The sequence below is a fragment of the Sinohyriopsis cumingii genome, chromosome 8, assembly GCF_028554795.1.
Source record: "Sinohyriopsis cumingii isolate HCF-2022 chromosome 8, ASM2855479v2, whole genome shotgun sequence".
Taxonomy (NCBI): domain Eukaryota; kingdom Metazoa; phylum Mollusca; class Bivalvia; order Unionida; family Unionidae; genus Sinohyriopsis; species Sinohyriopsis cumingii.
Genome location: NC_142968.1, coordinates 64,358,775 through 64,385,592, shown reverse-complemented (window position 1 = coordinate 64,385,592; position 26,818 = coordinate 64,358,775). Strand labels below are relative to the sequence as shown.

The 26,818-nt window shown below is 36.1% G+C and overlaps 1 protein-coding gene across 1 annotated transcript in view; it reads left to right on the top strand.

Annotated features, from left to right (window-relative positions):
* The window catches only part of LOC149793690 (uncharacterized), a 52,457-nt gene that overhangs the window by 11,930 nt on the left and 13,709 nt on the right, over positions 1-26,818 (top strand). Inside the window, exons 5-8 of the mRNA XM_089967671.1 lie at positions 3,048-3,150; positions 17,220-17,519; positions 21,487-21,648; positions 23,870-24,099. Of these exons, the coding sequence (XP_089823797.1) occupies positions 3,048-3,150; positions 17,220-17,519; positions 21,487-21,648; positions 23,870-24,099 (795 nt within the window). The remainder of the gene's footprint in view (positions 1-3,047; positions 3,151-17,219; positions 17,520-21,486; positions 21,649-23,869; positions 24,100-26,818) is intronic.

The following is a 26,818-nucleotide window of genomic DNA, read 5'->3' as shown; positions in this document are numbered from 1 at the left end:
CATTGTGTTCTGGAACAAGCATTATGTGGTAGTATGAACTTGCATCAATAAAGTTTTGCCAATATGTGTTTAAAATACGGACTACCTAGAAAAGACAGTATGTCTAATCCTAGTACGCTTCATCTTCAGATGAGGATTTCATTCAGCGAATACTGGCCGACGATAGTTATAAAGACAGTCATTTTTTAAGTTATGAAGTATATCAGATTATTACAGCTGGGAAAATGGAGATACCAGTTGGTCATTTTGTGCCTGAAAATGGTGTTAAATACATGTCTGATATACATGCTGGATGGACACTAATAGCATGCCGGTCAACCACCCTGTCAGCAAATGTAGAGAAGGCAGAATACCAAGCCAGATTAAAATAAATTAAGTTTAAAAGTAGAATCCCTGCATTATCTTGTGTTATAAAACTATATTTCCCCATCGGGGTTAAGATAAACAAATGTAGAGAAGGCAGAATACCAAGCCAGATTAAAATAAATTCAATTTAAAAGTAGAATCCCTGCATTATCTTGTGTTATAAAACTATATTTCCCCATCGGGATTAAGATAAACAAATGTAGAGAAGGCAGAATACCAAGCCAGATTAAAATAAATTCAATTTAAAAGTAGAATCCCTGCATTATCTTGTGTTATAAAACTATATTTCCCCATCGAGGTTAAGGTAAACAAATGTAGAGAAGGCAGAATACCAAGCCAGATTAAAATAAATTCAATTTAAAAGTAGAATCCCTGCATTATCTTGTGTTATAAAACTATATTTCCCCATCGAGGTTAAGATAAACAAATGTAGAGAAGGCAGAATACCAAGCCAGATTAAAATAAATTCAATTTAAAAGTAGAATCCCTGCATTATCTTGTGTTATAAAACTATATTTCCCCATTGGGGTTAAGATAAACAAATGTAGAGAAGGCAGAATACCAAGCCAGATTAAAATAAATTCAATTTAAAAGTAGAATCCCTGCATTATCTTGTGTTATAAAACTATATTTCCCCATCGGGGTTAAGATAAACAAATGTAGAGAAGGCAGAATACCAAGCCAGATTAAAATAAATTCAATTTAAAAGTAGAATCCCTGCATTATCTTGTGTTATAAAACTATATTTCCCCATCGAGGTTAAGGTAAACAAATGTGGAGAAGGCAGAATACCAAGCCAGATTAAAATAAATTCAATTTAAAAGTAGAATCCCTGCATTATCTTGTGTTATAAAACTATATTTCCCCATCGAGGTTAAGATAAACAAATGTAGAGAAGGCAGAATACCAAGCCAGATTAAAATAAATTCAATTTAAAAGTAGAATCCCTGCATTATCTTGTGTTATAAAACTATATTTCTACATCGGGGTTAAGATAAACTGAATCAGTAAGAATGAAGAAGAAAAAAAATGAAATTAAGAAGTAAAGATCTGTTGATCAAAATAACCCAGTCTGGTGCTAAAGTTAGCCTTTCATCTGCTCAGATGGAGCAGCCTTGTATGGCCTAAAGTGTTGAATACAAATCACTGACAACGAACAGGTAGTCTGTTTGAAATTATTTTTGTTTTGTTACGGATGATGCTAAATATGTGTTTCTCTGTAATTTTCATACTGGAAATGCAAGCAGTAAATCACATGAAAGGGTGACAGACCTTCTAAAGATGGAAAGACCATCAAGTTAATATGTGTATTGATGATATATTTTAGGCTATGTATAGTAAATCATATTGATGCACAGCACAGGTGTATCATTTCACCCCTACTCTTAACGGCAGAATATTTATTTTATATTTGTGTTGGGAATGAATCTCAGAAACAGATTTTTTTAATTAAATTGTTAACTTTTTGGTAAAAGTAACCATTATTTTCAAGGTAACCAATCTCTGATTTTTTTTAATAAAAACTATCTACAGTAGGTTTCTACACATCACTTCATTGTGTACCTGCAAAATATTGTGTATTATATCACTGCTTTTTGCACAGCAAAACAAGATTTCTTTAAGTAGAGACAATTGTTTTATGAAGAACACTTTCAGCGTTGAAACACTAAAACATTTATGCCATAATTTCATTGCAAGTAAGCTTCTACTTGCATCCTTGAGCAAACGTCTTAGTGCCAATTCAGGAATTTTAAATTCACTACAATCTTTGGAACTCACTTGTCCATAATGAGCCATGTCTATCAAACATTGCTTTTAATTCACTCCTTTTGTCAGGTTGACTAGCTATCTTTGATCACATTTGTGAATGTCTGTATAATTTAAGGTAGCGTAATTGTTACTTGCACAATAGTTATAACATTATTCAGTTGAAATAAGTTGACCTGAAACACATTGTTATCGCTAACTCTTATGCAGGCAGAATTTACATGCCTTTCAGCATTTTTAGAAAAAATTCCAATCTCGTTATTTAATTTGATATAAAAGACATAATGAACATGATAATACAAAGCAGGTCTGCTTTTAATTGATTGTAACAATACAACAAATATGTCTGCAGATTGGAGATCAAAACACAGTCTGTAGATAATGTTGTTTTAAGAGAAATGCCACTTACATAACTTTGATGGTAGATCGACATTTTTAACATTTAAATACACGAGGGCATATTGTATATATGATGATTGCTCTGAAACTAAACTAAAACATATGACTAAAACAAAAAAATTCACTTGACAAAACGTGTTTCTTCCTATTTATTTCTGAAAGTGTTGCCACCAGTAGGCATAAGTGGCTTTACACTATTTGAAAATTATCAGTGTCATTTACAGTTTAATGAAAATGTTTTTCTAAAGCAAATGTAACAAAATTTAGGACTTATTATAAGCTGAGAAATGTGTGATGCAGATTCAAATTTTCAGACACTAACCACTGCTTTTGATTATGTTCAGCACATCAAAGCTTTAGCCTGTGCTGATTGTCTTAAAAAGGCCACACTACATCAATGAAGCCTTGATTAGTGTATAGCCACAGAGTTTTATAATTATGGTACAAAATGTGTCTGGAGGGTTGTTGATCTAAAAAATAATTGTAATTGTTCAGTTGCACTGTATTTTTTTCAGGAAGAAGATTATGTGGATGAGGGTGCACAGAATGCTGCCAGTAGTCAGACTGCTACAAAAACCATTCTTGGGGGAGATCATAATGACCACAGCTATGCAGAAAGTAAGCTTTATTTTTATAAATCCCCCCCCCCCATAATGCAAAGCTTATTATGTTCTGTCGTATGGCCATTTTCTAAAGTTCTGTTTCTGCATTATAATTTGTGTTGTTCACCATCTACAATTAGCAGACTTTGGATGGTTTATGCTTGAAGTGAGAAAAAACCTTGTTAATTTTGGGGTCAGAAAGTCAAAGGTCAGGGTCACTAACTGAAAGAATAAAAATGGTTTCCATACAATAACTTAAGTACTTTATACCATCTGCAGTACCAAACTTCATGGCAGGTTTGCATTTGTGGTAAGGAAGAACCATGTTGGTTTTATGGTCCAAAGTGCAGGTCACTGACTAGAAGAAGACAAATGGTTTCTAGGTCACCTACTTGTACTAAACTTGTTGGACATGTTATACTTTGGTAAGGAAGAAGCCTATTGACTTTAGGATCAAAAAGTCATATACCAAGGTCATCATGACTGAAAGAAGAAAGTTGGTTTCTACACAAAAGTTTTAGTTCTTGACCGTGTGCCTTCATATATATTCATAGATAACTTACACATTGGGTAAGAAAGAATCCTTTTGATTTTGGAGGTAAAGGTAAAATTTCAAAGTCATTATGAATAAAGGAATTTTTTCACCTAATAATTTTAGTGGTGGACTAAATACATGGACCAAACACTGTGAATGCATTTAGGGCAATACAAAAATCTTTAGAGTCATTGGCCTTAAGATCAGATGTCACAATCAGAATAATTAATTAGAAAATATTGGTTTCTGCTCAGTAACTCAAGTGCAAGATGACGGCATACCTTTGCCAAAAGTTCAGATCACTGTTGCCGGAGTCAATCATGGTCTAGTGTTCCTCACATATAGCACTGTTAAACACTAGGCAGCTGTATAATGTGCCATTTACAATTCACTCTATGGGACTAGATCACGTTTTTGTCAGAAAAAGACCACAGGTTATAGGGATTATGCCAGGGCTCATATAACTGGGTGAAGTGGAGCCAATTTTCACTTTGATGCATCTGATTTTGCACTGCTTTATTGCTTATATATGATAATGTTCCTCTTTAAGCAGATTTGGAACAATCATTGGAACAGATTTGTGTGAAGACTTGTGGCTAACTTCTACCAGCTTCAAAGACATGCAGTGCAGTTGATGCAAATGATTGTACTGTGATAATTGCTTTATAATATGGGACTAATTAACGGACTTGAGGTCTTTAAAGGTCATTGAAAGTCATTGAGAAATTAGTACCTCATTTCAAATCCTTGAAAGTCATTGAATAGGAGAGATTTTTCTTAAAAATAAAATAAGATGGAAAATTTTACTTTGAGTCATTATTTATGTTGTATGAAGATTCAATGGGGTTTTCACAAGAATCATCATGTTATTTGACCCTAAATGAAAATGGTGCTGATCTTGTATCCAATATGGGCACCTCCATGGCCATCTTGAAAAATCTTGTTATTGCTATTTCTTCAAAATGAATCTTCATATCAGCATGCAGTTTTGACCCAGAGACTTCTTATGGTCTCTGGTTGATTATAAACAGAAATAATGCAGATCTCACCAGGAGACTTCATATGATGTCTAACTGGTAATACATGAAAATGGTACTGCATGCCAGGGTTGTTTTAAGGGGCATGCATGATGGTCAACTACCCAGGGTGTCAAATAGGGGGAGTTGTGCATTTTGTGGAGTTTGCAGTATATTTTACCAAGTGGATGTACTGAAGGCAATGCTTGCCTGGGGCTCCATTTCAATTTTACCAAGTGGATGTACTGAAGGCAATGCTTGCCTGAGGCTCCATTTCAATTTTACCAAGTGGATGTACTGAAGGCAATGCTTGCCTGGGGCTCCATTTCAAGTTTACCAAGTGGATGTACTGAAGGCAATGCTTGCCTGAGGCTCCATTTCAATTTTACCAAGTGGATGTACTGAAGGCAATGCTTGCCTGAGGCTCCATTTCAATTTTACCAAGTGGATGTACTGAAGGCAATGCTTGCCTGGGGCTCCATTTCAATTTTACCAAGTGGATGTACTGAAGGCAATGCTTGCCTGGGGCTCCATTTCAATTTTACCAAGTGGATGTACTGAAGGCAATGCTTGCCTGAGGCTCCATTTCAATTTTACCAAGTGGATGTACTGAAGGCAATGCTTGCCTGGGGCTCCATTTCAATTTTACCAAGTGGATGTACTGAAGGCAATGCTTGCCTGAGGCTCCATTTCAATTTTACCAAGTGGATGTACTGAAGGCAATGCTTGCCTGAGGCTCCATTTCATCCAGCACACTTGCAGTGGCCCTGTTGCTTCCACATCCAGTTCAGCCACACAGCATCCATCTTGAAAGTCATGCTTTTGCTACTTCTGAATGAATGATCGTATCAACATTGAATTTGCTGAATGATTTCATATAATGATTAGCTGGTGGTGCCAGTATGGCTGCCATAGTGGCCATCTTGAAAATCTTGTTATCACTATTCTGGAATGAATGGTCATATCAACATGGGATTTTCTCTGAAAGACTTCTTATAATATCTAGCTTTTTGTAAATAAAAAAGTTGCTGATCTGACTTCCACCGTGGCTGCCATATTAGTCATCTTGAAAAGCTTGTTGACACTTCTAGATAGTTAAGTTATTATAATTATGTTGTCACCAAAAGACTTATTATGATGTATGGTTGTTCCTAAATGGAAATAACATCAGTTTGAAAAGGTTGTTATCATTACACATTCAGAATGAATCAATGGAAATTCATATTAATGTGTAGTTTCCACCAGAAGACTTATGATTTCTTGTTGGTCCTAAATGAAAAAGGTGCCAATCTGACATCCATTATTTCCATGAGAGCAGCTAATTTAAAATTTTTATTTTTGCTGAAAAATATCAGAGTGGGTTTCACCCAGAAAGAAATTGGTCTTACCTTGAATATTCAAAAGAAAATCTTTTGGCCAGTAGAGGATCAGTCTTTTCAAGGGACTCTTGTTAAATGTACCTGTGTATAAATATACCATATATATATGGTATCTTTTCTAAACAGTGTATGACATATCACATTTGTGGTCATACCGTCACAGTTAGGGTCCATCCAAGGTCCCTAATGGACCTTTTTCCATTTTTGATCGCTTTAATTCTGAAGCCTTGAAATATAGATTTGATAAACATGTATGTAACTATACTAATAGTCTGAGTCATATATTGTAGGTGATAGCCATTGGTCCATGTTGCTTATTTTCATTCTTTTTCAATAAGTCTGTAACCCATGTAGATGGATTGTAAATCTTTTAGGAAGTTAACATGAATTTATTAAGTTGCTTACCATGATCTACCAATTATACATAATTATCATTTGATAAAATTGACAGCTACAGAAACCTGGTTGCCAATTTTGTTGTTATTACTCCGGAATGGATAATCTTACTGATATCAAATTGTCACTCATAGACTTGAGATGTCCAGCATGAAAATCTAACTTTTTGCTAGTTTTCCTGAAATGATGGTCTTAATGACATAGGGTATTCGCTTGAAGACTTCTTATGATGTCTAGATGGTCCTGTATGAGAAAGGTGTCAATCTAACATCCAGTATGGCTGTTTTGTCAGACATCTTTACAAGCATGAATGCAACTCTGCCTGACTAGTTGATTTCATTGACATGAAGTTTTCACTTAAAGACTTCATATGGTGCCTGATTGGTAAAAACGGTGTCAATCTAACATCCAATATGGCTGTCTTGTCAGACATCTTTAAAAGCATGAATGCAACTCCGCCTCATTAGTTGATTTCATTGACATTAAGTTTTCACTTAAAGACTTCTTATGGTGTCTGATTGGTAAAAAAGGTGTATGGTTTACAGTCAGCCTTTGCAAGCTTCACCAACACAGTTCTGTTTGTCACAGTAGACCTCTTCATTGCCTCAACTCTTTGCTATATGAAGAATTATGCTGCAAAGTTCAATCATCTTTACCTGATGATGACTAGAGAAGACCAAGACTTTAGAGGAACTTTATTGTCTACTACCATCTGAAGTTTAGCCGTCTCCTACTCTATCAACAGTAGGGTATAAAGTCCAAGCATCTGTTGATTTCTTGTGGAAGATAGATCAGTCCAGACTCAAGCAGTTACCTCAGTCTGTTAGAGAGATGGACATGTATTGTTAAGAGAGGCAATTACATGACCCCAGAGAACATCACAAGGCCACACTCAGACTACAGACATTGTTGTCAGTTTTAATCATCAGTGGTTAGGTAGAATGTAAGCAGGACTCCAAGGAGACAAATATTGCACAGGCCTTTCATCAGAGACCTCAATGATCTTTCCAGAACAGAGAGGAGAGAAACAGGAAGAATAAAAACACTAGTGCACACCTAGTGGGAAACAGTCTTACAGGCACTGTACATATTCAAAAGCAAGAAGTTTCTAAAGGGCCAATAACAAGAAATAGAGAGCATCTGTCCAGAAAGAAATGGCAAGATATTCATGCCACCCATGTATATTATCTTGGTTGTGGGAAGTCTCTTTGCTATGGAATGGGAAAGACTCTGTCCAGATGATCCATGTATCCTGCAAGTCATCTTAAAAGGACTTTACATCATATTCAGCACTCCTCTTCAACTATTTCATACATCCCATTCTGGGCCAACACTCTGTAGCTAGAAGGGGCCCAGAGTGGCCGAGTGGTCTAAAGCTCTTACTGTTACGGATCACTGCCATCTCACCTCTGTCTGTGTGAGTTTGAACCTCAGGCTCGGCTAACGTGGGTATGTGAGAAAGCCTGCCAGTAGCTTCTCGTGGGTCGGTGGTTCTTCCCGGGGTTTTCCAGGGTTTTTCCTCCACCAATTATACTGGCCGCCATGTATAGCCTACCTTGTGCTGAAAAATAGCGTTAAACCCTACAACAACAACAACTGTAGCTAGAATAGGCAAGATTGTATGAAACAGATTGTTATCAGATTTTTATTCAAGACATGTTAATGCTAAATGCCAATGTAACACTTTTGCCAGTCATAGATTTGAGCTCCATCAACTTTTACAGGCTACCATGGTTCAGAACACAGTTGTTAAGACTGGTTTTAAATGTTATTTAGGAGGGAGACTTTGTAGTCGGTCTAGAACTGCAAGATCTTTACCTCCTGTTCCAATACACAAATCCTACAGGAAGTTCCAATTATTCACTTTCAGGGATACAGTGTTCCATTTCAGGGCACTGTCTTTTGGGCTTAATATTAGTCCCTGGGTCTTTATAATAACTTCATACAGATTAGTGTCTCACTTCAGGACCATCTTAATGTCTTTGACATACGGCAACAATACCTTTAAAAACAATTACATTTTAAGTCAAGACATGAATTCCCTTCTTTCATTTCTGTTCTGCCTTGGATTCCTTGTCAACAAGAACAAATCCAACATCCAGCTGTAAATTTAGATCACAACATGAGGATGTAGTTCAAAATAAACGTGAATGGGGTCTGTCTCAATTACTTTGAGTGTTGAAGATCATCTCTACAATTAAAAAAGGAAAAAACTGCATTTCAGTTTGAAAATTCCTCTGACACTGAGCTTCCACACTGTGGCAGCAGATCTTTTAGTCTTGGGTCACCTGTATGTAGTACCAATGCAAATGATCCTGTTGTCCCAGTGGTGACCAAACTGAAGAAAACAGTCTTAGGTCCTATCTCAGCAAATCAGAGCAGATTACTTGGCTCATTGTGGGTTTTCCCTTACAGGTTAAGCATCCAGTAATCTTCATTTGTATGGATGATATCACAGAGGGCTGAGGAACCCACCTCCTGAACCAGTGTGTGGTAGCCTCCTTAGTTTGAATTTTGTATATGAATTGCCTAGCAACGAAAGTCACATTAGATTCATGTCATTGGTGGCTACATGGATAGGGCATACTCCTTCCTGACATTTTAACTGTGGTAAATTATCTCAGAAGCTTGGGAGAGTGCTAAATTCCCAGACCTCTGCCTTTTAGGTTGAGATTTTCTCAGGTGGTGCAATGGAAAATCTACAGTCAAGTCTGTTACAATCCCAGAAGGCTTGATATAATGGTGGACTTATCTTGCCAGGATCAGCTAATCCAAACCAAATGGTTGATTCATCTCTCTTTATTTAGTCAAATCTGTACCTCCTGGGCTGACCACTAATAGTTCTGTTTGTGTCAACCCTGCAACCTAAGTCTCTCCAGTCCCAACTCTGAAGGCCTGTGTAGTCAACACTCTTTCCTTGGACTGTAATGGTATGGATGGATATCCTTATCCTCCAGCACCTCTGATCCCATAGATCCTGCAAAAGGGAAGGGAATCGGAGCATTGCTTACCTCAATAGGAAAAATGATTTGATAAACAATTTTAAACCTGGCACTGGAAATCCAAAGGAAATTTTGGGGTCTTTCCTCCCTTACTCAAACAACTCTAGTGGCAAGTGTTTCATTTGAACCTACCCATCTGGATCATATCAAATAAACCCCAAGGGGGCAAACATTGTTCCAAACATGTGATAGGATGGAATCTCTTGTACAAGAAGGCCCACCACTCTTGAGGAGACATTGAAGAATTTCTCACAGTGGTGCAAGCTGGAACACATGACTCCACTAAAAGCATCCTTGTCCCAGTCGGTTATGATATATGTGGTAAAGAAATAAAAACCCAGCGCTATAAAAGTTTTACAATCTCAGACATGTTTTTACATTATGGAAATGAGGATATAGGATAGAAGAAAGGTCTTTTGGCTTTATGGCTCTAATGTATCATGACTGTGCTGCAAACTAGAATTTGGGTTCAGAAATAGTTGAATAAGACCTATCTGAGACACTCTTTAGCATCATTGCTTCATGTCTTTTATAAAACCTGCTTCCTAGCTGTCCTAGCTACAGCAGGCAGAATCAGTGAAATATATGCCTTGATGGTCATTATGAAATGTCTACAGTTCTAGTTTGAATTCACTTATGATAGTCCCTGCATTCGTTACCAGAAAGTAGACTCTCATCTGTAGGCAGGCAGTCATTCATGGTTAAACCTCTTTTGTTGTTAGACCCTTCACCGTGGGGTCATCTTCAGGACCCAGTGAAGACCTTAAAAGGCACTGCATCTCCTAAGGGTGCAAGACAGTCAAAGATCTCCTTGGTGTCAAAACTGGGGGGTCAGACTAAGTTCAAAAAACAGTCTTTTGTGTCAAAATTGGGGGTTAGGGTCTCTGAAGTGCAGATGAGGGTAAAGGGAAACACTGTTCTTGAAATGAACTGAACTGTTGGAAAGTGGGAGATATTGCTGATTGATACTTTTGAAAGATGGAAATGACTACTTGGATATGATATATTATTTCACTGGACTTATAGAGGACTTACATGTATTGAGGGGGATTAATTACCACCATACACATGTATTTTCTAATCTTCCTTGATGCATTATTGTACATGGCTGCTTGCAAGTGCTACTTTCATAATTCTGTCCATGTATATTGTATTCTTCATTGATGCAAATTGTATGTGGCACTTTGCATGTGCTACTTTCCTTCTGCACCATTGTCAATAGCTGCTTGCAAGTACTTCATTCCTAATTCTAGTCATAAATTTTCTATTCTTCATTGATGCAAGCTGTAAATGGCTGCTTGCAAGTGATAAGATCTACTTTCCTTCTACGTCATTGTATCTTGCAATTTGCCAACTTGTGAATTTATTCATAGTTTGTCATATGGCAAATGCTATGTCAGTTATTAAAAGTTTTAATATTCTATTTATAAACTTGCTATATCACAAGTTACACAGATTGCATCTTCTAAAATCTTAATTGTAATGTTGCATCAAGCACGTTGCAAGTTAGCCTTACAAAAGTTAGCATAAAATAATGCCACATTATGACAACAGATGGCACTGTGGCACATCAATTCTTACAATACAACTACTCCCCTGACCCTGACCCTAGCAACATGGGGTTATACCACTTGACGGCATGTTTGGCGTCTTATTTAAAATATCATTCGAATTCTATTACTGCATTAGAGTCAGCTGATTTCTCAGAGTATTAACATTCAGAAGAGATGTGGCCCTCAAGAATCTTAAAACAAATTAAATGTATCAAATTGTATACAACTAGATGTATTTACACAATGTTATTTTTCCGCTGACCCTTCCCACCCCATTTTTATTTGGACATTTTGTGTGTGTGTAATTTACCACTGCCGCACGGTGGCAGAATGGGGCAGCCACTTACAAGTAAGGTTTAAGGTCCTAATTTACTTATATATTCTCATTCACAATGTTATGAATTTAGAGCATATCTATTAATATAGAGTGAAGTGCAAATTCTGCTTTTTGTATCAGTAAAGACCTCTTATTGCACATGATAGTACCTCAAGGCCATACTTTCTCTTTTTTGCTTATTAAATAGAGAGAGAGAATTATATATGGATTATGTTGCCCAAATAGTTTAATCATATTTTTCGTATGGAAAATAATCTCAAAGAGTACGAAAAAGAATGTGTAATAAATATTTCATTTTGGGGAAGAGATCATGCATGAACAAATATAGGATCCCACAGTGAGTATTTTAAACTATTACATGATCGTCAGTATTAAAAATTAACATAGATCAGATGTAATTGCACTAAAGCAGCATGTATTTGTAATGTACGTTGTTTGTAATATACGGTAAGTTTAATTACATATATGTGCATTAAAATTTGCAAGTTAGAAGATGAATAACCATGACAAAGACATATTCCATCACAATTTTCTTGCACCTAATGATCAAATAATCCATATGCCCCTAGAGAGAGAGACAGACAAATATGTCTTCACGATTGTAAATCTGCATTGTTCACTCACCTGCTGACTGATTTTACTTGTTTACAAGTTCAGTAACATATTCCATTATCAATTAATACCACTAGTTAAGCAGTTCCTTCTAATGTTTGTTTCCACTTCCATTATTAAAATAATCACATGGCTTTGTATTGGTATATATATGCTAATTAAATATGCTATGGCTGTATTCAATCATTCCAAGATAACACCTGTTTGAGGTCAATATTCTGCAGACTAGATCAGATTAGCGAGGCTACCAATAAAGAAATGAGACTACCCATGGATATTATGAATACCGTACCATATAGTTAAAGGAAATGCCAGGTGGTTACTATTGTAAATTTCACAGCCAGTGACATATTTTAATTTGCAGACAGAACTGACACCAATTTAAAGTACATCTAGCATGAGCAAAGATCAAAAACAATTGCCGCCTAAGTACAGAAAGAGTGTCATGCACTTTAAACAAAATCTTAATTGTTGGGAATGGAGAGGTTGTTATACTTGCAAAGAAAATTAGACAGCATGCAAAATGGTCATTCTTGGGATTAAACTTAATGGAGTCCATATGTATAAAACTACTGTGAATATTTAAACCCTGAAAGAGTATGGTATGTATTTTCATAGTATACATTTGTTGTTTCATTTATTAATGTTTTCTCTCTTTGACAAAAGCTTCAGCAACACGAGGGCAATAAGTTAGAAAAAAAGAACAAAACTATCCCAAAAGAGCTGAACTTTCTCTCTCTCTCTCTCATATGTTGGACCATATTTTATATCACGAGGTGCAAAAAGAAAATGCAACGGAATACATATGTATCTTCTTTCTCTATCTCTCATCCCGTTCCACCCCAGGAAAATGCATTTTAGTCTTAATGATGCACTTTCACCTTTGCTGGTAATCTGAAATAGCATACAGTGATACTTTTAATATTTATGAAACCGAAAGTTATTATAATTTATTTCCATACAGCATCACGAGTTTTATCCTATCTGTAACTCAATAAATTTTAGGGTCAGTGTCATTATGTGTAGCTAAAAGTACATAATACATTTAAAATACTTCCTGTGAAACAAATGAGGTACTTTTAGTTACATTTTAATGATCCTGACTGGAAAGGTTACTGAGTTACAGCTAGGATAAAATTCTTGATGCTGTGTGGAACGAAGTGAAAAACACAATCTGAGGTGTTGATCTGGTCTTATGCTCAGCATTGACTGATATAAGGATGAAGGATGGAAAGTTTGTCAAATTGGCTGATTCAGCCTATACTCCACATTGACTTATAGGCTAGCAAATACGGTATACAGAATTCTCATAATGTATGGCATGGATTATTATGCAATAGCCAGCAAGTATTGTCACTAGTTTTCTGTGACAAGTATCCTCATACCTCCAATTTCATTTAAATCTCCAGTTCCAAACAATAGCAAGAGACAAATGGCTTGAAACATGGACATCACATACAAAGTATATCCTGTAGCATGGCTACAAAAATATGAACTTGTTTTATTATATAGGAAAATAAATTCTAACAGTGTGAAATATATTTTCTGTATCTAAACATTTCCATACAATTATAAGATGCTCTATTTTCACAGATATCAAACCGGAAACTACATTTGTATTATTATTTAGAATCGTATTCATCCATGTATGTGAAGCTATATTTATAGTACAGATCAGATGATTGATTGTAAGGTACTTCACTGACAAAATATCAGACTCCTTTGGTGGCAATTATAAAAATATAATATATTGAATATAAATAATGTTGCTATAGCTTCCAGTAACCAGCTCAGTTTGTTTTTATTATTGCTGCTACAATACAGTACCAAACTTGCTTGATCAGTTGGATATGAAATTAATGTAGTAGTTAAAAAGATTAATACTAATTTTATCATGTAACTTCTACAGTTGTGATTGTTTTCTGCTAGAAGAGTAAGACCCGACTTTTTTTTTAAAGGCTACTCACAGCTCAGGCTGTTGTAGAATCCATCCCTCCTCCCCCACATAAACATCTGCATTTGTCTATGATTTTATCATTTATTTTATCCTGTTTAAATTATAAGTTAACATTGTCGTGACACAAAAAATATCAGCACAATGCAACAAAGTAACAAAGCAAAAAAACTGAATAAAAACTTTGTACAGTCCTTTGTTTAATTTTTCATAGGAAATATTAGAGAAAAATAAATATTTAATGTAAACCAGAATTCACAGAAACAATGTTGGTAGTTGAATTAGTCTAAAACAAAACTGGATTGTCTTGTTACGTTGTTCTTTTAGATTTATTTGCCAATCCCTTTTGTTTTTCACTTTCGCATGAATAAGACATCCTTTTCACAGTTTGGCTTTTGGAAGGACATAACACTCATAATTGCAAATTCTGAGGATTTTAAAACTGTAAATTTTGGATTGGCCGAGACACATTTTCTTTTGTATACCACATACATTTGTAAATTATGCCTCAAGAACAGTCAGGTTATATTCCCTGTGTGACAGTTTCAAGAATTAATACAAAAAAAAATTCCATTACTGGATCTGTATTCAATATATACATGGTACAAAAATGCTCACCTTTTGGAGACTTTTATAGAGAGAGAGAGAGAAAGAGATATTTGATACACGTTAATTTTCATATAACAAATTTGACTGCCATGAAGTTTTATCTGAATGATAGCATATAATAGCTATGGACAATTATCCATTTTTTGTCGTCATCATCATCATCATCGTAAATCCATTATGCAGAACAAAGAGAAGGTGATGCAAGTTGTTGCCAGGTTTTATTATTGAACTTTTACATTTCCTTTGTTTATAAAAGATTGTATGCATAAACAGCTGGAGACAGAATTGTTTAATGTTGTTTTACTTATTATCAACGACAAAATAATACAGCTTATCACAGTTCCATTGTGGAAACTTTTTTTTTTGTTGAATGTATGTTAGGGTATTAGTTTTGAAGTGCTTTAATTGCAAGTCTTTTGATAAAAACTTTTGGTAAACAAGGGTATTCAATCAAATGTGGAATTAGCCTCTGGTCTTTCTGCCAACCAGACTAGGAACACACACACACACGTGATCATGCCCTATGACATCTTAGCGATATTCTCTATACCGTTACAATAACTTAATGAAATATGCATTTTTGGTGCATTCTCTCTCTCTCTTATGATAGACAATTCACTAAACTACTTTTATATTGCAAAGAGCAGTACACTTAATAAGACTGAATCGTGCATTACTACATTCATGTTTCAAAAATTCTTTAAAGTTTTGTTTTAATCTTTAATGTGACAAAGAGCAGTTGAATAATTAGAATCCAAGGGTGTTTTATTTATATTTTTAAAATTCTGAGCTAATTTATTATCTTAATTGGTTTGATAATGGTAAGACCTACAATAAATAAAACTAAAATCTCCTGTAACATTATGTATTTTGTCTCTGATTATTTCCACGTTTAAGGACAAAAGTTTTAAGGGTTGCAAACCAGTTTTAAAGCTTCTTTTTTTTAATTTTTATAAATACATTCAAAAGTTGAGGTTCTGTACATTAACAATGCAAATTAAGTATTGGAAAACACAATCATACACTAAATCAGGGTCCCCGAGTGGCCGAGTGGTCTAAAGCGCTACCCGTTACGGATCACTGCCATCTCACCTCTGTCTGCATTCGTTCGAATCTCGGATTCAGCCTATGTGGGTATGTGAAAAAGCTTGCCAGTAGCTTCTCGTGGGTTGGTGGTTCTTTCCGGGGTTTTCCCAGGTTCTTCCTCCACCATTAATACTGGCCGCCATGTATAGCCTATCGTGTGCTGAAAAATGGCGATAAACCCTACAACAACAACAACAGCAACAACAACAAATCATACACTACATCTAATACTTCTAATCACAAGTAAACACGTTTATCATGATATGAACATGATGTTCCACAATTTGATTATATAGGCTTTTGCGACAAAATATGTTCCAAAAGAATAAGAAAACCTTTAGGAATGCAAATTTTTTTAAAATGTCCTTTTAACTATAAACAGTTTTTTTAAATGTGCTATTGATGTTGATCCAAATCTATTATTTCCGCCTGAGCTTATGTACAGTAGTATCACAAGAGATGAATATCTGTAAGGTGATGTAATTATGATCCTTACAACCAGGGGTTGTCTGATGAAAATTTGTTAAGAGAAGTAAAAAGGAATATATCATTGTCATTTCTGATCCTTACTTTGCTAAAATAACTACTGTTTCCAAAAATATGAGAGATGTTATGAAGAAGTATGTTTCTTAACTGGCGAAAATAAATTCACAAATGCATCAAAAATGGGGTTTAGGAAGATGGACCACCCTGCTGTTGTGTATGCATTTTTGTTTTCATAAGTTGCTGTAAATCACTTCGATCTTCGAGAAAGAATATGGTTTTAGAGAATCATTAAAACTTCGTTGCTAACATATACCTTAAAAAAGGGGACTGAAAAAGTTACAATATCTATTGACACAAAAGGAATACTGTAAAGCTCCGTGGGGAGCATTCATTATTTCTAGTAAAGGAAAAACTTTAGCAATTTAGAGTGCCATCTGTTGCAAGTACATGTTTCAAATTCGCACCTGACTCATTGGTGTGAAATTGAAAGCACATGTTTGAAACAAATGCAGGTCCAGAAAATGCTGTGGCTCATATCCTTTCCTCTACAAAGAAGCTGGCATGCTGGTTTCATCTATACTGATAAATATAGGTTTGATCATGAGCACTCAGAATTTTTTTAGTTATTTAATTTTTAATAGTAACGGTGTTTGCATAGGTTTACTATAGGAACTGAATTAGTAGGTTGAGTCTTATATTCTGCTTCAGTAGTACCTGAAGTTTGGATGGGTTTTGGCAACAGTCCTTATAACCAAAAGGAGATCGTTCTATGTCTGACTCCAACCTATCTGCATATATCATTTGGCTTTTTTAATAGCTAACTTGGGAGGACAGGTTTGTGAGGTAGTGGTCAGAGTCTTACGGTATTATGATTGGGATAAGTATTATGGAAGAAACACATTTTAGTCCAAAACTTTGTTTGTGATAAGTATTAGAAATGGTTCAGTACTCAGCAGTTAAAAAGAATAAAAGAACACAAGAAATGGACTTATCAACGATTGCATGAAATTCTTTTCGGTCAGTATAACACTAGTATTTTCAAGGGATGCTTATTAATTACTGCACTGGTTTGCTTTTGCAACTCCTATACCTTTGTAATTTATTGTGTACTTTTATGCAGATACTACTAACAGTAATCAGGTGTCCTCATCAAGAAGTCAGAAAGAGCCCCATAAACCCCCAGACCTCCTGCCACGCTTGGAGGAACTGAAAACCATTTATAGCAGTCATTATACTGTGATAAACACCCTGCAGCAAGGAGGGGGTACAGTCTTCACCAATGCTGAAGGGAAGAAAATGCCAGTCTCCACAGGGGAAGAGTCCTTGAGTCAACCCTATCAAACTGATGTACTGCGACAAATACTTGGTCACAAAAATCCAGTGGCTACTTCTGTTGAAGCTTCAGGAACTGCCTGTGAAGGTTGTTAATTTTTTTTAGCTCTCTTACTTGTAAATGATTGTATATACCATCTGGAATATGTGGTGCTGAGGTTGTGTGTATGTGTGCAACTATAAAGGGATGTGCTATTGGGAACATGAAGTACTTAGGTTTTACATTTGTGCATCTATCAGGGATCTGCTATTGGGAACATTAGGTACTCAGGTGATGCATATGTGGTACTGGCAGAGACCTGTATTTATGAACATGAAATGTCTATGTTGCACATTTGTGCTGCATAGTAGAGAATTGTATGTGGGAGCATGATGTACCTCAGTTGTGCATATTGGGTACATTAGGTGCTCAGGTATCGAAATGCTCCACTACCAGGCAAGGACATGATTGGGTACATTATTAGGTATTGGGTTGTACATATATGCTGTGCTACCAGGCAAGGATATGATTGGATACATTAGGTACTCAGGTTGTACATATATGCTGTGCTACCAGGCAAGGACATGATTAGGTACTCAGGTTGTATATATATATATGCTGTGCTACCAGGCAAGGACATGATTGGGTACATTATGTGCTCAGGTTATACATATATGCTGTGCTACCAGGCAAGGACATGATTGGGTATGTTAGGTGCTCAGGTTGTACATATATGCTGTGCTACCAGGCAAGGACATGATTGGGTACATCAGGTGCTCAGGTTGTACATATATGCTGTGCTACCAGGCAAGGACATGATTGGGTACATTAGGTGCTCAGGTTGTACATATATGCTACCAGGCAAGGACATGATTGGGTATGTTAGGTACCCAGGTTGTTCATATATGCTATGCTCCCAGGCAAGGACATGATTGGGTACATTATGTGCTCAGGTTGTACATATATGCTGAGCTACCAGGCAAGGACATGATTGGGTACATTATGTACTCAGGTTGTACATATATGCTGAGCTACCAGGCAAGGACATGATTGGGTATGTTAAGTACTCAGGTTGTACATATATGCTGTGCTACCAGGCAAGGACATGATTGGGTACATTATGTGCTCAGGTTGTACATATTTGCTGCTATTCAGGGTCCTGTGATTAGGAATGTGAAGTTCTGTACACATGTGCTAGTTTGCATGTTCTAAGGTTGTGCATGTGCTATTAGGCAGGGACCTGTGATTAGGAACATGTGATGTTGGTTTATATATATGCTGATAGGTAGGAACCTGTGATTAGGAACTTGAGGTGCTCAGGTTGTGCATATGTAATATAGGTAAGGGACCTGTGATTGAGAACATGAGATGTTGTTTTACGTATGTACTAGTGATAGATAGGAACGATCAAGAGATTGAGATACTCAGGTTGCATGTATGTATCATAGAAAATGGACCTTTGATTGGGAACAGGAGATGCTCATGTTGTGCATATATATTACCAGTAGTCACGGAGCTTCAATGGGAACATGAGGTACTCAGGTTGTGTGTATGTACTACTAGGCAAAGACATGTGATTGGGAACATAGGTGCTAGGTTGTGTGTATGTACTACTAGGCAAGGACTTGTGATTGGGAACATGATGTGCTCAGGTTGTGAATAAGTGCTACTGGACAGAAACTTATCATTGTGAACTTGTGGTGCTCAGGTTGTGCATACATACTATAAGCCAGAGGCCTGTGATCAGACACATGATCTGCTCAGGATATGGATATGTACTGCTGGACAGGGACCTGTGATTAGGAATATGAGGTTGTACAAATTGTACATTGTGCACTACTAGGTGGATACTTGTGCATTTTAAACATGAGGTGCTTTGTGTGTTACACTTTGCAGGAAATTACTGTTGGTAACATGAGGTGCTTTGGTTGTTACACTGGGCAGGAAACTGCTGTTTTTAACATGAGGTGCTTTGGGTGTTACACTGGGCAGGAAACTGCTGTTGGTAACATGAGGTGCTTTGGGTGTTACACTGGGCAGGAAACTGCTGTTGGTAACATGTGGTGCTTTGGGTGTTACACTGGAGAGGAAACTGCTGTTGGTAACATGAGGTGCTTTGGTTGTTACACTGGACAGGAAACTGCTGTTGGTAACATGAGGTGCTTTGGGTGTTACACTGGACAGGAAACTGCTGTTGGTAACATGAGGTGCTTTGGATGTGACACTAGGTAGGAAACTGCTGTTGGTAACATGAGGTGATCAGTTTGTACATATATTACAACTACTAGGCAGTGGCCTGGGCAAATTAGGTATTCAGGTCGTACATACAGTACTCACATTGGATATTTAGAAAAATCCATGTGGTGGAAGTTCATCAGTCCACAACGTTACCCATCACTGTAGTGGTCACTATGGATGCTTATGTTGTAGCTTATAATGGATGGATTACATTTTATTTTCCCCATTACAAAGTTGCAGAAATATGACATGGAGCTTTCGTGTATATTGAGCTACATGTAGATTTTTGTGGTATGACTGTAGCACGCATTTTTCACCTTAAGCAGACAGCTTAAGACAGTGTCATTTCTTTTGTAAAGGTTTTGAAGATATATGGTCACAAACACTGATCCTGAGTTTTTGCCTCCAAATCCTGATTTTTTTCCTTTGGCATTCTGAATTTCATTCCACTCAAGGTGTTGGGTCTGGTGTAGTTATAAATGACCTTCAGTAAATCCAGTTTGTTTGAAACAATGCTTTGTTGTATTTGATAATCAATACATGCAGCGGTTGACAGTGGAAACAATGGTTTTTGCTAGTGATTTGGAATCACAATTTTTAGGATTTTCAGAGATGAGTTTGATGTTATTGATTTAGGAAAGTGTTAGCAGTGACTTCGAATTATCATCTTTGTCCATTGTGTCAGAAATTGAAACAGAATCAGATGATGAAGACAGTGCATTGTGGATAAGAGCCATGTGTCGTGCAGGTCACCGATTTCATTGAAAGCATAAGTCCTGCTTTTTGTTTTTGATGAGAGGACATTTTTTAAGGATTTCTTATTTAAATATTTGTCCTGGTATTAAATGAAAGAATTGTGGCTGAAACTAACATCTATTGAGAAAAATGTATGAAACAAATGATGATGAAGTTTTAAAAAAATAGAAAAGATGCAGCATGAGGTAACATAATGTGTAAGTAATGTGATGTCTGTCTTTGTGTAACACATAGTAATATTCTCATTTGTTCCATTAACAACACATTGAAGGACACGTGACTTGCATGCTATAAACATTATATTCTAATGACGATGTTGCAAGGGATACACAATACAACTTTAGGTCCATGATGACATCACTAGGCCCATGATGAGATCACTAGCTGCCTTTGCAGAAGATCTGTTTACATTGGGTCTTTCAATTCAATCCTTGTTGGAACCATGAAATTCAGGGAAAGGGTACAGCATGCAAAAAAGTGAACTCACTGTATTCACCAAGTTTTAATAAAAACACTTAGAGACAGAAGTTGGTATTGTTGTATCTTATGTGAAATGATATTTGGGAGAGAAGCAATAAGTATGGCCGATTATGTTACACAGACTCTGAAAACTGTAGTAATATTGCTGTTGTATAATGTTAGATTTCTTTGTGGAGTTAATCTCCATTATTGTTTATCACCCAGTCAGGAAACTTGTGAAGTGATGTATTTTACACTAGGTCACAGTGACCAATAATTTCTATTGAAAACACTGTTAAATATTTATGTATAAAAGTTTGGTCATCTCATGAATCAGTAATTGTTACAGGAATGTAAGTCCTACTGATTCAGCTTCCTGTATAGTTTGCTGAAGATGTATTTTTGTTTATAGTGTTTTAAACAATAATAACAACAACAAAAAATAACAAAATATACTTTGTTTCTTGTGGACTGTGCTATTAATGAATGTACGAGTACAAATTCGGTATAAAATATTAATGTTGATAATAAAAATGTGCCATTGGAAATATTGAAATACTTTAGGGGAAATGAAAAGATCAGTTTCCTTTTATATGCATTTAAATTTACATTTTTTTTTTAGATGTAGTTAAAACAGAGGTACAAGCAGGAGAAGAGTCAGCATCAAATGGGAGCTCAAGCACAAGTTCAAGCACTGACCTGAACCAGTTGGCCCAACTTGGCATTCAGCTGGAGCTACGTAAACGTGAACCTAACCAACCTGCTGACTCTACTAGCACTGCTTGTAAGCACTTTTTCTTCAAGTTGTCAAACTTGAGAATTGCAAATTTAATAGATTTCATATAAAAACTAGAACCTAATTTAGCAAACAGACCTTGATTGTTAGCTGGCACATTTTAATGCCAAATGGATTCTAGTCAGCTTATTGTGCCCTGCCCCTTTCCATCAAATGCCAGATCGATTTCAGTCAACTGATTGTACAGTACCCTTTCCGTCAGATGCCAGCCTGGAATTTTGATGGCCATTAGGAAAATCCTTTTATTACTGCTTTTCCTGAACGAACGATCTTGTTGTTGTTCAGACTGCTCATGTGGCCTAGTGATTAGAGTGTAAGCCATGGATGCAGGAGGTTGTGAGTTTGAACCCCAGCCAGGTAATGCCAGAGAATTATAAAAATAGTTCTAACAGCTGCCTCACTATGCGATCAGTATTAAGAGTTAGTGTCAAGACTGGTCAGCCTGCCATCAGGATAATGTAACAGGGTGGGACATCATGCTACTTTGACATGATGCTTCAGTGCTAGACATCAGTATAAACTGCCACACTGATGATATTGTAGCAGTATGACTGAAAAGTTGTTAAAGCTACGTTAAAAGTCCAAATCACACACATACACTGAACTTTTGACATAAAGACTGTTAAAGAACTATGTAGCTGTTCCAGAACGACACTTGAACTTACATGACCTATGAAAACCAGTTCAATTTGACTTAAGGGTCAAGTGAAGTCTTGCATTAGCTGAACTGTATTACTTAACCAATTTTGGAAAAGTGGGTCAGATATGTAACTTTTTTGTTGATCCTGCCACCAGCAGAAGTTTATTACACCAATCACTTTGGCAGGGCCATCACACATTTGTGGTTGAGGAAATGGCACCCTCAGTAAGCTCACCCCATCAAGAAATAATGTGACCAACTCTGCAAAATGTTGCCCGTCACAGCATCACAAGCCTTTTATGATGGCCCTACACTTTGGCATCTATGGGTACATTCATTTTAGATTGACATCAATGTTAATGTTTTAGATTAACTTTGTTATGTTTATAATAAAGGTTTTTCATTTGCTTATAGTTCCATGACCCCATAAGCAACATACCTGCCTACCATTTGGATGTTGGGTCTGGGTGACACTGGCATACAATGAATATAATATCACTTCATGCCTGTAATTTGTTCTGTATGAGAGTTACCATACCCCAGTGATGGGTTTGATGTTACAAAACTTGTTTGTGGGTTTTCATTCCACATACTTTGACAGGTATATTGAAGATGTCATTTTGTTGAATATTTCAAGTCAATATATTTAATCTTCCATTTAAAAATGCATGATGTCAGGGCAGCTTGTTGCTGTTTTATCTGCCGTTTCATTACCCGTAACACCACTGTGACTAGGGAGCCAACAGTACAGAATATTTTATTTCAGATTTTGTGAGCACGTCATCTTTCTTTAGGATCAGGAATATTTAAGTTTTCACATGTGTGAGTTTACAAGGCTTTAAGTCTGAAAAGATGATTAAAATTGTTGTTTGAGAGTTTTCCATGTAGTACAAAGATTTTAATGTAGCATTAATTTTGCAGCAAAAAATTAAATCTTTATTCAGTAACCCAGCTTGATTTGATACCATATTGTGTTACAGTGACAGCTCCACCCCTGACTCATCTTTCCAAATGTCTGTATACAGAAACATTTATCCATCTTTCAAACTGTATGCATACAAACGATTGGAGCACTGACTGCATTGAATTTGTTTGGACTTTATAGTTGGCAAAATTCCATTATTATTTGATATAATTGGAGGGGGTGTGTAATGACCAAGGTTGTGATTTGGGAACATAGAAGTTTGAGTATTTTTAGCAAGGATTTGTTTTGTTGCTGTTGTTAGGTGAAAATGAATTCATATTAGAAATAACTATTGGCATAATGACTGAATAATAGTGTCTGTCCAGCTTCATGTGCTTGTATATTCATTATGGCATCTGCTGCAAGTTTGTTGTCTGTGTTTAAACCTTATTGACTCCTCCCCAACATTTTTGGTGCCATGAGTATGTGATACAAGGTGCATTGAATTAGTATTGCGTTTAATTTAAGATCAGTATGGTTTCAACCCATAAGAGATGTTGATTTTCCACACTTTTAGTTGATTATTTCCCATAATGCTTAGGTATTTAATAATTCTAATAGACAGTCTTTCGATACTCAGTGAAAATTGAATGCATCTCTTTCAGATGTGTATTTGTGCCAGTGGTGTGAAAAGTGTTTCCCGACAAAATTAGAACTCTTCCAGCACTTTTTGCTTCTACACCAAGACATGCTGGTACTAACACAGGCCAGCGCCCATGTACAGGCCTCTGTCTCACAAGCTGCCACAGAGAGTGAGGATTCCAAGTCCGTGCTACAGCGGGAAATTGAGGTTCTAGAAGAACAAGTATTAGGGATTTCTAGAGGAAATATTCAGGTATTATGTCCCTCCACCATCACCCGTACTCCTGCTTGCTATCTTATCTGTCTGCATTGACTGTGTACCAGTCATTTCTCAAATCTGTTATCTTCAAATGTTGGTAAAAGCACTGCAATAAATGCTTGTTTTGGAGTAGGCTGGCTCCTTTTTCAGGACCACTAACACATTACCATTCTTATCACAACCTAAAAGAGACATATATCTATGCCCTGCATGCTCGCTGTTGGAGAGACCCTAGATATGTTTTATATTTTACAGTGTATGTCTTTCTATCACTAGCATAACAATGTATCAGAACAGTTAAAGAGGGAAAATTTTAAAACAGCTGTTGTGAGACAGTCTGTTTAGCCAGTGGAATTACTACTTTTTTGTTGTCCTGGTGTATTGGCTATGATACTCTTAGTTTCCTACCTTTAGTTGCACTTTTTTCTCAGTTATAGTGTGTTGACTGACTTGTAAAATGGTACGTCTCTGATATGCAATAGCCCTTGGCCTCAATATGGTTTTTTATGTTATTGTACTTTAGTATACAGAACACATGATATACATTGAGTATTACACTGTAGTATACAGAACACGTGATATACATTGAGTGTTGTACTTTAGTATACAGTACATGTGAAATGTATTGAGTGTTGTACTGTAGTATACAGAACACATGATATGCATTGAGAATTATGCTGTAGTATACAGAACACATATGATTGAGTGTTATACTATAGTATACAAAACACTTGATATGCATTAAGTGTTGTATTGTAGGATACATAACATGTGATATGCATTGAGTGTTATACTAAATTATACAGAACACATGATATGCATTAAGTGTTGTATTGTAGGATACATAACATGTGATATGCATTGAGTGTTATACTAAATTATACAGAACACATGATATGCATTAAGTGTTGTACTGTAGTATGCAGAACACATGATATTCATTGAGTGTTGTACTGTAGTATACATAACATGTGATATGCATTGAGTGTTGTACTGTAGTATACAGAACACATGATATGCATTGAGTGTTATACTATAGTATAGAGAACACATGATATGCATTGAGTGTTGTACTGTAGTATACAGAACCCATGATATGCATTGAGTGTTGTACTGTAGTATACAGAACATATTATATGAACTGAGTGTTGTACTGTAGTATACAGAACATGTTATATGCATTGAGTGTTGTACTGTAGTATACAGAACATGTTATATGCATTGAGTGTTGCACTGTATTATACAGAACATGTTATATGCATTGAGTGTTGTACTGTAGTATTCAGAACATGTTATATGCATTGAGTGTTGTACTGTAGTATACAGAACATGTTATATGCATTGAGTGTTGTACTGTAGTATACAGAACATGTGATATATATTGAGTGTTGTACTGTAGTATACAGAACACACAATATGCATTGAGTGTTGTACTGTAGTACGCAGAACACATGATATTCATTGAGTGTTGTACTGTAATATACAGAACACATGATATGCATTGATTGTTGTACTGTAATATACAGAACACATGATATGCATTTAGTACTGTACTGTAATATACAGAACACATGATATTCATTAAGTGTTGTACTGTAATATACAGAACACGATATGCATTTAGTACATATACTACACACGTTTTTGGTCTTTTTGAGTTTCCTGATTATTTTTTTAAAATCCATACTGAGATCCCACACCCACCCCAAACATTGTCAGCCTCCCTTTTTTGGATTCAGTGGATGTTCATATTTATCAAATCCTTGATGCACACTGAATGAAACTGGCGCTAGTCTGACTTGTAATATGACTGCAACAATAGCAATCTTAGCAATCTTGCCATCGCTACTTCACCCACATGACTGTTTCATGTTGACATTGTCTTTTTACCAATAGGCAACCATATGACTGGATATTGAATATGGCTACCATGGCATCTATCTTCAAAATCTTTTTATCAATGGTCACATTGATGTGATACCTTATTGATCCTAAATAAAATTGGTGCCAAGTTAACATCCAATATATCCACCATAGCAGCTGATTTGAAAATGTTTTCATTGCTGGAAAATACTAAGATAGTTTCAATACTCTGCATTTAAAAGGAAGAAATAGTCTTTTCCTTGAAATTCTTTTCATTTAGTTGATCTTCTAGGGACTCTAGTTGCATAATGACTTTTGTTCTAAATGATGCAGATTCGCCAAAGTTTGTGGAGGGCTTGCAGTTAAGAAAGAGGCCATCATTGTTATTGTGACTTAAAGAAAAAGGGATTATGCACAACAGCTCTTGCACCAGAGTTATAATTTCCTTGAAAGAATGGCTTGCACTTAGGGTGGGAAAACCCTAATGGTTCATGTTTCAGGCCATATTAGGTATAAAGAAAAAGTTTCTACATAGTAAATTTAGTTCTTAACTGCATAAATTGATTAAAGGTCACTGACGTTTAGACTCATTAGTCAGTAATTACTAAGCAAAACCAGTCTCCGTTTAGTACCTTGACAGACTATTAAGCATGGGGCAGGTTATAATGTGCTGCTTGGTGTGCACTTGTTTGGTTTAGCTCCATTTCTCATTATTGTTGGGTTTACTATCATTAAATTTGAGGAGTACATTCACCTTGTGGAGTACTATTTTTCTCAGACAAATGTGGATCCCAGAAACTGTTTTTTAGCGTTGTAGACAAGGGAAATTTTGGGATGGTTTGTTGTCTGT